Below are 16,176 nucleotides of genomic sequence, written 5' to 3'. Positions count from 1 at the left end.
ACCAGCGCCTCCCAGCAGCCCGCGTGCTCCTCTGCAGGGCCAGGAGCCGAGCGCCTCTGGCTGCTCCGGCATACCGCGAGAACAGGCCGTATCCCTCCTTTCCTGTACGCTTCGTATATGGAGGCAAACGGAAAAGACAAATTGGGAAAGCGGGTTTTGGAAATTCATGCTGCTCTCTGCCAAATACCTTCTGCAAGGCACTTGACTCTTCTTTACGGCCCAGTCCACCTTATGTTCAACAGTCCACTGGACCACGCAGTCCTTGCTCCATTGTTTCCTAACCCCAAAGTCTCCATCATCCTGAGTCACACAGGCCGGGGCAGAGGAGAGCCAAGAAGCAAGCACAGGAGGAAAGGGGGAAGGTGGGAGGAGAAGGGGGCCAAGGGGAAGAAGTGGGACCTACCGTGCCTGCCGCGTGGTTCCAGGCCTCGGCCGGGACGGTGTCCCCTGCCCGGCTCCGCCGCGTGAACACCTCCGACACGGTAAGGCTGCTCTGGGTCCTTCTGGAGGCGAGCTCGGGGACATCCCCGGAGGTTCTGCCCCTTCGAGTGCCCTGCTCAGAAAGGTACAAGCCAGGCTGTTCAAGGTCTGAACAGTCTGTGGAAGATCTCTGGGTGTAGGGGTTGGGACACTCCACGTGTTTGCCTACTCGACCTGGGGAGTCTTGTAAGGAGTTCAAGTCTCGCCTGCTCTTCCAGGCATTGCGCAGGGTGACGTGTCTGGCGTCCGAGGAGCCCGCTTCTGAAGGGGCACCGTGGCTCTGCCACCTGATTGTCTCCGCTGTGGGTGCAGGGCTGTTCCTCTCCACGGCATCCGAAGGCTTGATTATAATGCTGCTCCGAGAGACCACTGTTTCTGGCCTGCTCTTTGGGGACCCATCTCCCGTCCTCTCCACTTCGCTGAGCCGCAGGGTGATGTCGTGTTTGTGAATGCAGAGCTCCAAGGGGGAGCTGACGTGGTTGCTCACCGAGGCCAGCTCCGGCAGCCCGACCTGGATGTTGCTGGTGGACGTGTGCCTCTCCCGCGGGGCCTCGCCCGGCGTGCCTCTCGGGCCGCTGCTGTCCGAGGGGTATATAGTGATGCTGCTGGTCACTTTGTTTGGCCCTGGTTTGGAAGCAGATTTCTGTTTTTCCAACGTGGCCTCGGTTCCCGATCCTCCCATGATTTTTTTCACATCCTTATCAATGATGACAGGTTTGATGATGGCTCTAGACCGCAAGGCCTCTCGGGGGCTGAAGGGCCGCTGGCTCTTTGCCCCGGGGCCGTTGGCCTCTGGGAGCTCCATGGCATTGGCGGAGGCTCTGACAGCTTTCCCAGATTCATTTTCTGTTCCCACATCCTTATCGTTCTCAAACAGGGAGGCTCTAACCGCTCCTCGGGATTTGGCCTTTTCTCTCGAGTTGGGCTGCTGCATGGGCTCTGGCTCTGGAGTGATGGTCGTGTTCACCAACTTGGCAGTAACAAGAGACACCACGTCCATGTCGTCGTCGGAGTCCAGCTTCTCTCTGCCACTGGACTTGGTGACTCGACACCTCAGGGCCTGGTGCTGACTACTGTCTTCCATCACAACTGCTACAGGTTGTTCAACTCCTTCTTTACCTGGGGTTGAAAAGCCCTGAAGGATGTTCTCTTGGCTTCTGGAGCTATAAGGATACTTTGATAAAGGTGGAGTCTTGGAACTGGGGAAACTGGTGTCAGCCTCTGGGCCACTGGCGGCCTTTTTCCCCTTAGAGAGTCCCTCTGAGGAAGATCTTCGAGATGTGGCCAGGGCTCCAGTGGCTTTGGAACCGCCAGCATCTGCAGCCTGACTTGTTTGACTTCCGCTGCCAGGCACCTGCCCCCTCTTGCCAAAGGGGGCCTCAGTGGAGGTGTCAGAAGCCTTGTCACCTCTCCCCAACACGTCATTGGGAACAGATCCATGGGTGTTATCACTAAATGTTCGCGTTGCCTTCTCTACTTTCCCCTTCAACCCACTCTCAGTACCTGGCTTGGGAGTGCCCTTCCAGACCTTATTGTGCTCCTGAGTGGCTGGTGGGTAGCGGCTGAGCACCGACGGCTGCTCCCTGGACTTCTTCCCTTCACTCTGCGAGGAGCCAGACATGAATCGATCTTCAGTTCTCCGTGTCTCCGGAGCCCCACTGTCTGCACTTGCCCCTGCGTGGGAAGCTTTGGCTGCCCTCCTGTTGGTAAAGCTGGGAGAGGAAACCTGCTTGTTGCTCAGAGGGTAGTTTTCATTGTTGAGAGCCAATTCCCTGTTCCGGTGCCTTTCCCGCTTATGCTGAGGGGACAGTTCCCGGACCGTGTGCTTGGACACTGATGCCTCATTCCCATGGCCTCTAAGCTTAGTCCTCTCGTGCCTGCCTCTGCTGCACAGGAAAGCATCTTCCCCCTCCACCTCCCCGTTCTCTAACTCTTTCTGTTTCTTGATTTGTAGCTTTATCTCCTCCAGCTGGCTGGCTAAGAGTTTGTTTTTATTTTGTTCACTTAGGTAATTATCCTGAAGATCGTTATTTTTGGCCCTCATTTTCTTAAGCTCTTCCTCCAAAGACTCAAAATGTTTGATTTGTGTCTTAAGTTTCTCAATCTCTTGGTTAAGGTCTTTTACTTTGTTGTCTTCCTGATTTCGGTTCTTTTCGTTTTCTGACTTGTTTCTTGTTTCATTCTCTGCCTGCTTTACATAGTCCAGAGCGCCCTTCCTTCTTGATTCTTTGGACGGCAGTGTGGAAGAGATACCATCCTCAATTCGCAGGTCATTCCTTTCCAGAAGATTAGAAGCATTCCTGGTGTAATCTCGGTTCATTTTTTTGTTCTGCTCCAATCTTTGAGTAAGCTCTTTTATCAGTTTCTCGTTTTCTTTCTCCTTTTCATTCAAGTACTTTCTCTCGCTTACAAAGCTCAGAGTCAGTGACCTCAGCTTTTCTAACTCTGACACTAGGCTCTGCTCAGTTTTATCCAGCCGGTCCTCGGAAGATTCCAGTTCTTTCACTTTGACTCGGAGCATTTCCAGCTCAGAGGAGATTTTCTTTGTCAGGTTTCTCTCCTCGTTCAGGCTCAGACAGAGCTGGGTACAGTCATTCTTACTCCTGCTAAAGGCCTCCTCTAGCTTCTCCAGTTCCGCCATCCGTTTCTGAAGCCGCTCAATCTCAGATTTCAGCTCCCGGGTGAGGTTTTCCTCCTCTTCAAGCTTCTCCTTCATCAGCTGACAGAGGTCCTCTGCTCTCTTGATTTCCTCATCTTTGCCTTCGATTCTCAGCACTCGCTGGCGCAGCACTTCAATCTCGGCTAACATGCTGGAGTTGCTGCCTTCCGCCTGAATCACCTTGTCCTGGAGGTCCAGGAGCTCATCCTCTGCTTTCTGGAGGTTTTTTGTGGCTTCCTCCAACTCATCAAGGCGCCGGCTTAGACTCTGTAACTTGAACCGCAGGTGGCGGCTGGAAGCAGTGTCTTTGTAACTTGTAAACTCAGCCATGTCTACTGCCAGCCAATGTGGGCTCCCAGAGGCAACCAATTCCACTCGAGGAGATGAGAAATGGTTACCTTTCTCTTGGCATCCACAACCTTCTCTGGCAGTTGGAGACCATTCTCTGTCTACAGAAGAAAAGCAGAAAGCATGTGAGGCGGCAAATCTAAACTCTCTACTTCAGCTCCCAGTTGTAAGAGTTCCCATAGAACATGGTAAGTATTGAAATTTACTGAATGACTGAATCTGACTAAACCTGCAGGAAAACACTGGCTCTTTATGGCTGATGCCTAGTTTCACCCTAACAAACGCCACCAATGGCAGCATGGCAAAAAGACACAGAAAAATGCCTCATTCACATGGCCAATTGTTCCATATTCAGGAAGCAAACTCCCAACCTAAGAAGGGTAAAAATAAAATCTTCACCTACACATCCTAAAGATACAGCACAATACCACAAGATCTTTTTAAAAGCAGTAAGTAGGGAGGGAGAAAAGGGAAAATATTCTATGAAGAAAGAAATAACTGAACTGGAGTCTCAGCAGAAACTTTTAAGTGGGTGTCAAGAAGAAGATAATAAGACATGATAATAATATCTTTAAAAAGTTCTAAGAGAAAATAACTCTAACCTAGAAGTAAATACCCAGAGGAACTATGAAAAAAAAAGATACAATTAGAGATCCTTTTTGAGACTAAGAGCAAAATAAAACCTTAAGTGTTTACTATTAACAGACCGTCACTGAAAGATCGATTTACGGATATACTTCAAAATATAGAAACTAAAGGCATGAGATGCAAGACAGAAAAGAAATGAACCTGAACAAGCACTGATTCAGTTAAACAATAGAGATCAACTGAGAACTGGGGAGAAGGAACAGGATAAAACCAAAGTGGAACTAAAACAATAATAACATGTAAGTCATAAAGAGAGAAATAAGAACTCAAGTCTTCTAAAAATGTTCTATTGTCTGAGAAGAGGACAGTGCTATCACAACTAACCTTAGACCTTATTAAGAATAGATAATAATCACATATCTGATAAGGCATTAATAAGCAGAATATATAAAGACCTCCTACAACTTAACAACGAAAAAGAACCTGATTTTAAAATGGGCAAAGGATAAGCACAGACATTTCTCCAAAGATGATATCCAAAGATGGCTACTATCAAAAACAAAAAATATACAGATGTGAAGAACTGGAACCCTGACATATGATTGCTGGGAAAATGTTATATGAAAAAACATGATGGTTCCTCAAAAACTTAGAAGTAGAATTACCATATGATCTATCTATTCCACTTCTGGGTATACATTCAAAAAAACAAAAGAATGACCTCAGATATTTGCACACCTGTTTTTTTGGGTTTTTTTCCCCCCTCTTGGTGGCACCATACCACATAGCTTACAGGATGTTGATTCCCCAACCAGGGTTCGAACCCCAGGCCCTCACCAGTGGAAGCACAAAGGTACAAAGTTCCAATCACTGGACCAGAAGGGAATTCCCCATACCTGTGATCACAGCAGCATTTTTCACAAAAACCAAAAGGGAGAAGCAACCTAAGTGTGTACCAGTGATGAATGGATACACATAATGTATATACATACCATGAAACATTATTCAGTCTTAATAAGGAAGAAAATTCTGACACACGCTACAACATGCAACATGGATGCACCTTGAGGATACTGTACTAAGTGAAATAATGCTGTCACAAAAGACAAAATATCATACGATTTCACTTATATGAGGTATCTGGAATAAGTCTTTCCTGGTGGCTCAGACAGTAGAGAATCTACCTGCAATGAGGGAGACCCAGGTTCAGTCCTTGGGTCAGGAAGATTCTCTGGAGAAGGAAATGGCAACCCACTCCAGTATTCTTGCCTGGAAAATTCCATGGACAGTAGAGCCTGGTGGGCTATAGTTCATGGGGTCCAAAGAGCCGGACACGACTAAGCAACTAACACTTTGACTTCACTGGAATAGTCAGATTCATAGAAACGAAATAGAATGGTAATTGCCAGGGGCTGAGGGAAAGAGGAAATAGGAACTTGTTCAATGGGTATAAAGTTTCAGTTCTACAAGATAAAAAATGTTCCAGAGATTGGCTGGACAACAATGTGAATATATACGTAACACTAATAAAGTATACATTTAGAAATGGTTAAGATGAGACATTTAATGTATTTTTTTGCCAAAATAAAAAATATTTTTTAAAAATGTTAAGGCACAAAAGAAGTAAAAAGCATAGAAAAACAGGGTAGACTTTCAGTTTGGGGCCCAGCATGTAAGAAGCTTCTAAAACCATCACTTCTTCCTGACAATAGAAACCTGAACAAACAACATCAACAACTCTTCTCAGATCCATCAGAGAACTGAGGTCTCAGAGAAAACTGCTTTCCCCCAAGTTAGACAGACGAGCTGATACAGAGAATCACAGTTTACTGGAGCATAAATGCATAAGTAGAAACCTCCATGGGAACTAGTACCAGAGTTCAGTTCAGTCGCTCAGTCGTGTCCGCCTCTTTGCAACGTCATGAACCGCAGCACGCCAGGCCTCCCTGTCCATCACCAACTCCCGAAGTTTACCCAAACCCATGTCCACTGAGTCGGTGATGCCATCCAACCATCTCATCCTCTGCCGTCCCCTTCTCCTCCTGCCCTCAATCTTTCCCAGCATCAAGGTCTTTTCAAATGAGGCAGCTCTTTGTGTCAGGTGGCCAAATTATTGGAGTCTCAGCTTCAGCATCAGTCCTTCTAATGAATATTCAGGACTGATCTCCTTTAGGATGGACTGGTTGGATCTCCTTGCAGTCCAAGAGACTCTCAAGAGTCTTCTCCAGCACCACAGTTCAAAAACATCAATTCTTCGGTGCTCAGCTTTCTTTATAGTCCAACTCTCACATCCATACATGACCACTAGAAAAAAACCTAAACTGCACCGACAAGCTGCTGGAGGCTCAGTGTGGACAACCTTGGGAGTCAAAACCAACAGGCAGTTTGTCTTGGGTTTTTTTTTGGAGGCGGGGAGGGATGCACCACACTGTGAGCTGCTCCTCCAGGAGTCGTACCAGTGGAATGTACAGTGAAGATGGGAGAAAAATCCCCTCGTGCTGCCAGCTGGAGGAGGGTAAAATTAACCATATGAAACCAGTGTCATAGCTACTGGAGTCTTATCCAAACCTAACAGACCTGGGGGGAGGAAAATACCTAACTCCAGCTGCCTGTAACTTTCTACATGGAGGAAGGAATATGCCCAACTCCAGCCACCCTGTATTACCTAGGGAGTGGGTAGGGAGAGGGGTGGTGTGTGGACCTGACAATCAGAAGCACTTGTGAAATTCACAGCCCAGGGGGGCTCAGGCTTACTAAAAACTGAGACCTAATCATGGGACAAAAGAATACTTCCCCTACACCTGACCACCACATCACTAAAGGCCTACTCACCTAAGTTCTTTTTACCCATCATGTTCAGCTTTCAACAAAAATTACAAAGCATACTAAAAACTAAAAATACAGTTTTTAAAGAAACAGAGCAACAATCAGAACCAGACTCAGATATGGCAGAGCTGTTGGAATTATCAAACAGAAATTCAAAACTAGAATATGCTAAAGACTCTAATGGAAAAAGTAGACAACATCCAAGAACATATGGGTAAGGTAAGCAAAGAAATGGAAATTACAGTAAAGAATCAAAAGGAAATGTTAGAGGTCAAAATCACTAACAAATGAAGAATGTCTTTGTCCAGCAGACTAGACACAGCTGGTAAAGAGTCTCTGCACTTGAGGATGTGTCAGTTCAGTTCAGTTGGGGGAAAAAATGGAACAGAATATCCAAGAAGTGTGGGATAACTACAAGAAGTTTAACACAAATGTAGTGGAAATACCAGAAGAAGAAAGGAAGAGAAGAAAAATTTGAAGCAATAATAACATATTTCCCAAAATTGTCAGACAGCAAACCACAGATTCAGGAAGCTCAGAACACCACGCAGGATAAATACTAAAACAAAAACACCAAGGCATATCATATTCACACTGCAGAAAATCAAAGATAAATGGAAAAAATCCTGAAAGAATTCAGAGGAAAAAATACCTAACCTATAGAGAAACAAAGTTAAGTAATATCTGACTTCTCAGAAATCAAGCCCGTGAGGAGAGTAGAGTGAAATATTTTAAATGTTTAGAGAAAAACACCACCAATCCAGACTACAAAATTGTCCTTCAACAGTGAAGATGAAATAAACACTTTCTAGGGCAAATAAAAATTGAGGGGATCTGTTGCCAGTAGATCCACCTTACAAGAAAGGTTAAAAGAAGTTCTTCAGTGAGAAGGAAATGATATACGACAAAAACTTAGACTACATTAAAAACAAAAAAAGAAGAGCATTAGAGAAGGAATAAGTACAAGTAAAATAAAATATAATGTCTTGTATTCTTGATTTATCTAACAGATAATTTGTTCATAATAATAGCAATACCATATTCAGTGGTTATAGTGTATGTGTAAGTAAGTGAATCATAGCAATGATAAGAGAGAGGAATCAGGAATACTCTGTTATTATAAGGTACTTGTACTACCTATAAATGTACATCCGAACTTAGGGAAACCACTAGAAAAAAAGTTTTAAAAAGTTTAATTGATATGCTAAGAAAGGAGAGAAAATGGAACCATAGTAAATGTTCAACTAAAACCACAGAAGGTAGAAAAAGAGTAGAAGACAAAAAACAAGAGAAATAAGCAGAAAACAGTAACAAACATGGTAGATAACTAAGACAACAATATAAATCATCACTTTAAATACTAACACTCCAATCACATCAATTAAAAGACAGACTGAGTGGATCAAAAATTAAGACTCAAACATATGCTGTCTATAAAAACCCACTTTAAATTTTAATAAAGATATAGTTTAAAAGTAAAGAGATGGAGGAAGATACACTATCTAACAGTAATCAAAAGAAAGCTGGAGTAGCTACATTAATATCAGACAGCAGATTTCAGAACAAGGAATGTTATCAAGGGCAAAGAGGGAATATCACATAATGATAAAGGGTCAAGTCTCCAAGAAGACCTAACAGTCTTTAATGTGTGTGTGCATCAAAATATGTGAGGCAAAAAACTGATGGAACTGCAAGAAAGAGATAAATCAATTACTACAGTTGGAGAGTTCAACACCTTGCTATCATAAGTGGACAGACCCAGCAGGCAGGCAATTAGTGTAAGGACAAAGCTGAACTCAGCAGTACCATCAATCAATGGGATATAATGGACACCTACAGACTATTTCATACAACAGAATAAACATTCTTCTCAAGTTACATGAAACATTCACCAAGACAGATTACATTCTGGGTCATAAAACATACCCAAACAAATTTAAAAGAATACAAATCATACAGTGTCTGCTCTCAGATCACAATGGAATGAAACAAGAAATCAATATCACAAAGATAGCTGGAAATCCAAAATACACAGAAAATTTCAAGTACTGGAACTGAATGAAAATGAAATCAACTTTATTAAATGTTGTAGAGTGTAGCAACGGAGAAGGCAATGGCACCCAACTCCAGTACTCTTGCCTGGAAAGTCCCATGGACGGAGGAGCCTGGTGGGCTGCAGTCCATGGGGTCACTGAGAGTTGGACATGACTGAGCAACTTCACTTTCACTTTTCACTTTCACGCATTGGAGAAGGAAATGGCAACCCACTCCGGTGTTCTTGCCTGGAGAATCCCGGGGACGGAGGAGCCTGGTGGGCTTCTGTCTATGGGGTCGCACAGAGTCGGCCACGACTGAAGCAACTTAGCAGCAGCAGCAGCAGCAGCAGCAGAGTGTAGCAAAAGCAGTGCTTAGAGTCAAGTTTATAGCACTGAATGCAAACGTTAGAAAAGAACAAAGACCTACAATCAATAATCTAAGCTCCTATCTTTCTCTTAGAAAAAGAACAAATTAAAACCAAAGTAAGCTGAAGAAAATAATAAAAATTAGAGTAGAAATCAATAAAACTTAAAAATTATTAGAAAAAAAAAAAATCAATGAAACCAAAAGCTGGTTTTCTAAAAATACCAAGTAAAAACAATCAGCTTCTTGCCAGGCTAAATAAAAAAAAAAAAGAGAAAACACAAATTACTCATATCAGAAATAAAAGAAGGCCATCACTACAGATCTCACTGATAATAAAGAAATATTATGAACAACTCTATGTACACAAATTCGATAACTACACATGAAATGGATCGATTTCTTCAGAGACACAATCTACCAAACTCACACAACCTTAAACGGGATTTGCAAATCCCTTACAATTATACAGTGGAAGTGACGAATGGATTCAAGGGATTAGATCTGATAGAGTGCCCGAAGAACTATGGACGAAGGTTCATAACACTGTACAGGAGGCGGTGATCAAAACCATCCCCAGGAAAAAATAATGCAAAAAGGCAAAATGGTTGTCTAAGGAGGCCTTACAAAGAGCTGAGAAAAGAAGTGAAGTGAAGTGAAAGTCATTTAGTCCTGTCAGACTCTGCGACACCCATGAACTATATACAGTCCATGGAATTCTCCAGGCCAGAGTACTGGAGTGGGTAGCCTTTCCCTTCTCCTTGGGATCTTAAGAGAAGTGAAAGAAAAAAGAAAAAAGGAAAGATACACTCATCTGAATGCAGAGTTCCAAAGAATAGCAAGGAGAGATAAGAAAGCCTTCCTCAGTGATCAGTGCAAAGAAATAGAAGAAAACAACAGAATGGGAAAGACTAGAGATCTCTTCAAGAAAATTAGAGATCCCAAGGGAACATTTCATGCAAAGATGGGCACAATAAAGGACAGAAATGGCATGGACCTAACAGAAGCAGACAATATTAAGAAGAGGTGGCAAGAATACACAGAAGAACTGTATGAAAAAGATCTTCATGACCCAGATAATCACGATGGTGTGATCACTTACCTAGAGCCCAACATTCTGGAATGTGAAGTCAAGTGGGCCTTAGGAAGCATCACTATGAACAAAGCTAGTGGAGGTGACAGAATTTCAGCTGAGCTTTTTCAAATCCTAAAAGATGATGCTGTTAAAGTGCTGCACTCAATATGCTAGCAAATTTGGAAAACTCAGCAGTGGCCACAGGACTGGAAAAGGTCAGTTTTCATTCCAATCCCAAAGAAAGGCAATGCCAAAGAATGCTCAAACTACCACACAATTGTACTCATTTCACACACTAGTAAAGTAATGCTCAAAATTCTCCAAGCTAGGTTTCAGCAGTTCATGAACAAAGAACTTCCAGGTGTTCAAGCTGGATTTAGAAAAGGCAGTGGAACCAGAGATCAAATTGCCAACATCCGTTGTATCATACAAAAACAAGGGAATTCCAGAAAATATCTACTTCTGCTTCACTGACTACACTAAAGCCTTTGAGTGTGTGGATCACAACAAATTGCGGAAAATTCTTAAAGAGATGGGACTACCAGACCACCTCACTTGTCTCCTGAGAAACCTATATGCAGGCCAATTAGCAACGGTTATAACTGGACATGAAATAATGGAGTGTTTCAAAATTGGGAAAGGAGTATATCAAGACTATTTATTGTCACCCTGCTTATTTAACTTATATGTAGAGTACATCATGCAAAATGCCAGGCTGTATGAAGCACAATCTGGAATCAAGATTGCAAAGAGAAATATCAATAACCTTAGGTATGCAGATGACACCACCCTTATGGCAGAAAGCAAAGAGGAACTAAAGAGACTTTTGATGAAGGTGAAAGAGGAGAGTGAAAAAGCTGACTTAAAACTCAACATTCAAAAAACTAACAACATGGCATCACGTCCCATCACTTCATAGCAAACAGATGGGGAAACAATGAAAACAGTGAAAGTCGCTCAGCTGTGTCCGACTCTTTGTGACCCCATGGACTATACAGTCCATGGAATTCTGCAGGCCAGAATACTGGAGTGAGTAGCCTTTCCCTCCTCCAGGGGATCTTCCCAACCCAGGGATCGAACCCAGGTCTCCCACATCGCAGGCAGATTCTTTACCAGCTGAGCTACAAGGGAAGCCCAAGAATTCAATGGAGTGGGTAGCCTATCCCTTCTCCAGCAGATCTTCCCAACCCAGGAGTTGAACTGGGGTCTCCTGCATTGCATGGAAACAGTAACAGACTTTATTTTCTTGGGCTCCAAAATCACTGCAGATGGTGACTGAAAGTGAAGTTGCTCAGTCGTGTCCGACTCTTTGCGATGCCATGGACTGTAGCCTACCAGGCTCCTCCATCCATAGAATTTTCCAGGCGAGAGTACTGGAGTGGGTTGCCATTTCCTTCTCCAGGGGATCTTCCCAACCCAGGGAATGAACCCAGGTCTCCCGCAATGCAGGCAGATGCTTTACATTCTGAGCCACCTAGGAAGTCCACTGATGGTGACTGCAGCCATGAAATGAAAAGACACTTACTCCTTGGAAGGAAAGTTATGACCAACCTAGATAGCATATTAAAAAGCAGAGACATTACTTTGCCAACAAAAGGCCATCTAGTCAAAGCTATGGTTTTTCCAGTAGTCATGTATGGATGTGAGAGTTGGACCATAAAGAAGTCTGAGCGCCAAAGAATTGATGTTTTTGAACTGTGGTGTTGGAGAAGACTCGAGAGTCCCTTGGACTGCACGGAGATCCAACCAGTCCATCCTAAAGGAAATCAGTCCTGAATATTCATTGGAAGGACTGATGCTGAAGCTAAAACTCCAATACTTTGGCCATCTGATGTGATGAACTGACTCATTTGAAAAGATCCTGATGCTGGGAAAGATTGAAGGCAGGAGGAGAAGGGCACGACAGAGGATGAGATTGTTGGATGGCTCAATGGACGTGAGTTTGAGCAAGCTCCGGGAGATGGTGATGGACAGGGAGGCCTGGCGTGCTGCAGTCCATTGGGACGCCAAGAGTTGGACACGACTGAGCAACTGAACAACAACAAAATGCATGCTAAGTCACTTGAGTCATGTCTGACTCTTGCGACCCTATGGACTGCAGCCCGCCAGGCTCTGTCCATGGGATTCTCCAAGCAAGAATACTGGAGTGGGTTGCCATGCCCTCCTCCAGGGGATCTTCCCAAACAAGGGATTGAACCCAGGTCCCCCGCTTTGCAGGCAGATTCTTTACCGTCTGAGCCACAAGGGCAGCCCAAGCGGGATTTGAGGAGATGCCAAATGCTATTACCTCTCGCCAACCCCAAGATCTCCCCCATTAATTATATTTAAAGCCTACAGCCACCAGGTGGAGCCCATATTCAGCTTTTGAAAAACACTAAGGTCAGAGGTGTTGGAAATAGAATGTCCCTCCCTCAGCCTCTCAGACCGTGCCCACTCCAGGATTATCCTTCCCTCTCCACCACTTGGCTCCCCTGTGTATTATCTTTGTCTTCTCACTTTTGGTTCTTTCGGTCTCCCCTTCTCCTTTCCCCAAGCTTACAGGCTTCCTCATTCTCAAGAATGGAGAGTAAAAAACCCCTTCAGTGGTATTTTTGTAAGAAAGGCTCTTCCCTTATTCCCATCTACATTTCCACATACAAAAACACTTGTTTCTGGACCTCCCCGGTGGTCCAGTGGCTGAGATTCCGAGCTCCCAGTGCAGGGGCCCGGGTTCAATCCCTGATAGGGGAACTAGATCCCATGTGCCACAATAAAAGAGCTCACACACAGCAACAAAGATGGAAGATCCTACATGCTGCAACTAAGGCCCAGCACAACCAAATAAATTAATTTAAACACACACACACACAGTTGTCTTCATACTTCCCTGGTGGCTCAGCAGTAAAGAACCCACTTGCCAGTGCAGGAGATGCAGGTTCCATCCTTGGATCAGGATGATCTAGAGAAGGAAATGGCAACCCACTCCAGTATTATTTTTTTTTTTTTAACTGCCATGGAAGAAGGTAGGGAAGAAATCCCGTGTGTACATGGGAAGAGTGGCAGACTGTGAATGAACAGGAAGGTAGGCAGGGGACTGACTGCCTTAAAGGACCTTATAAATTATCTTTAGGCCACTTCAGTATTCTTGACTGGGAAATTCCATGGACAGAGAAGCCTGGCAGGCTACAGTCCCTGAAGTCTCAAAGATTCAGACATGACTTAAGAGACTAAACAACGGCAGTTTAAAAAAAAAAAAAGAGCCTCCTAATAAGGGTGAAAGAAGAGAGTAAAAAAGCTGGCTTGAAACTCAACATTAAAAAACTAAGATCATGGCATCCAGTTCCATAACTTCAAGGCAGACAGAAGAGGAAAAAGTAGAAGCAGTGACAGATTTTATTTTCTTGGGCTCCAAAATTACTGCAGATGGTGACTGCAGCTGTGAAATTAAAAGATGCTTTCTCCTTCGAAGTTTTAACAAACCCAGACAGTGTATTAAAAACCAGAGACATTACTTTGCTGACAAAGGTCTGCATAGTCAAAGCTATGGTTTTTTCAATAGTCATGTACAGATCTAAGAGCTGGACCATAAAGAAAGCTGAACACCTAAGAAGCGATGGTTTTTAACTGTGGTGTTGGAGAAGACTCTTGAGAGTCCCTTGGACTGCAAGATCAAACCAGTCCATCCTAAAGGAAATCAATCCTGAATATTCACAGGAAGGACTGATGCTGAAGCTCCAATACTTTGGCCACCTGATGCGAAGAACTGACTCATTAGAAAAGACCTTGATGCTGGGAAAGATTGAAGACAAAAAGAGAAGGGGGCAGCAGAGGATGAGATGGTTGGAAAGCATCACCAACTCAATGGACATGAGTTTGAGCAAGCTCTGGGAGACAGTGGACAACAGAGGAGCCTGGCATGCTGCAGTCCACAGAGTCAAAAAGAGCTGAACACAGCTTAGAGACTGAACAACAGTAAAAAAAAGAAAGAATGAAAATTAATTACAATTTTTTTAAATTTATTTTTTAATTGAAGGATAATTGCTTTATGATTTTTTTAACTACCAATTTTATATGCAGGGTGGAGGGGACAGGGGACTGAACTAAGTATGGGCCATAAATCACTTTTAAGTGAATAGATACAAAGGATCTATATTGGCATAGCAGTTATCGGAGGACAAATGAGATATGATGCTTCTATAAAATGCTTTAAAACAGCTTATCCTCATAAATATGATAGACAGCCATTAAATTGTATACTTTAAAGACAGGAACTTCATGACAGGAACTGTTCAGCTTACCCCAAACTGAAACATTCTCCTCAACATGTCTTATTTATACTAATTTATACTACATTTTTCATAAACAAATCGCTTTCTCAGAAGAGGGAAATGTTAAACTTAAGTACAGTCCCATCAATAAATTAGAATTCTGAATTAATAGAGTCCAGGAATAACTGCTTTTTAAAATTCATTTGGATTTAGTGTCAATTCTACATGTTTTGTTCAAGACTCTGATATGAATCAAAGAATGAAAAAACTAAACCCATGGAATATATTGGGCTTCCCAGGTGGCATTAGTGGTAAAGAATCTGCCTGCCAATGAAGGTGACCCAAGAGTTGTGTGTTTGATCCCAGGGTTGGGAAGATCCCCTGAAACAGAAATGGCAACCTGCTCCAGTACTCTTGGCTGGAAAATCCCATGGACAGAGGAATCTGGTGGATTACAGTCCATGCGCCTGCAAAGAGTCAGACACAACTAAGCGACTGAGCACACACTGCTGTGGTGGTTGTTCAGTCACTCAGTCGTGTCCAACTCTCTGCAACCCATGGACTGCAGCACGCACTGAATACACAGCAAATACAAACAGAAAGTTATCACACACCACTACTCAAAGTCCTTTTAAACAGCCTTAATTGCTCTCAGCGCAAAGCCCAAACCCAAACTCCCCAGCATGGCATGTGAGTGAAGTGAAAATCGCTCAGTCGCGTCCAACTCTTTGCGACCACATGGACCGCAGCCTGCCAGGCTCCTCTGTCCATGGACTTCTCCAGGCAAGAATACTGGAGTGGGTTGCCATTTCCTTCTCCAAATGGCATGTGAGGTCCTTCACAATCCACCTTGCCTATCTCTTCAGCCTCATCTTCAAACTCCACATAGGCTCCGCATTCTCCAAGTTCCACAAACCGTGCACTCCATCTCACCTCCAGGCCTTCACTAGGTTGGTAATCATTCCTTCTCATTTGCTTCACATCCCACCGTAGGCACCTCCTCCTGGAGCACGTCCTTCCTGAAACCCTGAATAAAATCGGGCACCACTTTCATGCACTTTAGTCTGCTGTATTGGTCCCACCACAGCACTTACCACAACGCATTCAGGTTTTATTTACTCATCTTATCTCTCCAACTTGTTCCTTATTCATCACTGTATTCTCAGCACCAGCAGGAAGCCTAGCACATAATTAATGCTTAAAATTTGATGAATGAATGGCTGAATGTGCCCCATAATTATTAAATAGCTGATCAGTCCTTTGGCATTAACCATTAACAGAAAATAATAATAATAATAATAATAAATGATGTCAAGGAGCTGTTACTCATGAATTACAATGCAGAAAACAACTGACAAGAACAGATGCAGCCAGCACGGACACCAGGTCCTGTGGTGATCCTCTGAAAGGTCTCCTCCCAAGTCCCACGCCACTTGCACAGTGCTTCTCCCTGTTGGACAATGACCCATCTGGCTTTCAGGTCTATGCCATAGAAATATGACATAAATACCAAAAAACCACACCATTCACATAGACTCTCACTACTGGAGAAA

The 16,176-nt window shown here is 43.7% G+C and overlaps 1 protein-coding gene across 17 annotated transcripts in view; it reads right to left on the bottom strand.

Annotated features, from left to right (window-relative positions):
- The window catches only part of LUZP1 (leucine zipper protein 1), a 91,385-nt gene that overhangs the window by 5,219 nt on the left and 69,990 nt on the right, over positions 1 to 16,176 (bottom strand). For 12 of the 17 annotated variants that reach the window (XR_014078247.1, XR_014078246.1, XM_081574532.1 and 9 more), the window contains one exon: positions 404 to 3,588. Coding sequence is in view for 15 of the 17 variants with exons in the window: in XM_081574532.1 (XP_081430658.1) it covers positions 404 to 3,469 (3,066 nt within the window). In the remaining 2 variants the exon portion in view is untranslated. Of the gene's footprint in view, positions 1 to 403; positions 3,589 to 15,556; positions 16,074 to 16,176 lie in introns of those variants that run through there. The other 5 variants (XM_081574537.1, XM_081574538.1, XM_081574535.1 and 2 more) reach the window with 3 other exon arrangements.

This window comes from Giraffa tippelskirchi, chromosome 3, assembly GCF_054371585.1.
Source record: "Giraffa tippelskirchi isolate mGirTip1 chromosome 3, T2T-mGirTip1v1.2.pri, whole genome shotgun sequence".
In the NCBI taxonomy this organism is placed as follows: Eukaryota; Metazoa; Chordata; class Mammalia; order Artiodactyla; family Giraffidae; genus Giraffa; species Giraffa tippelskirchi.
This window is presented reverse-complemented; position numbering and strand designations above follow the sequence as displayed.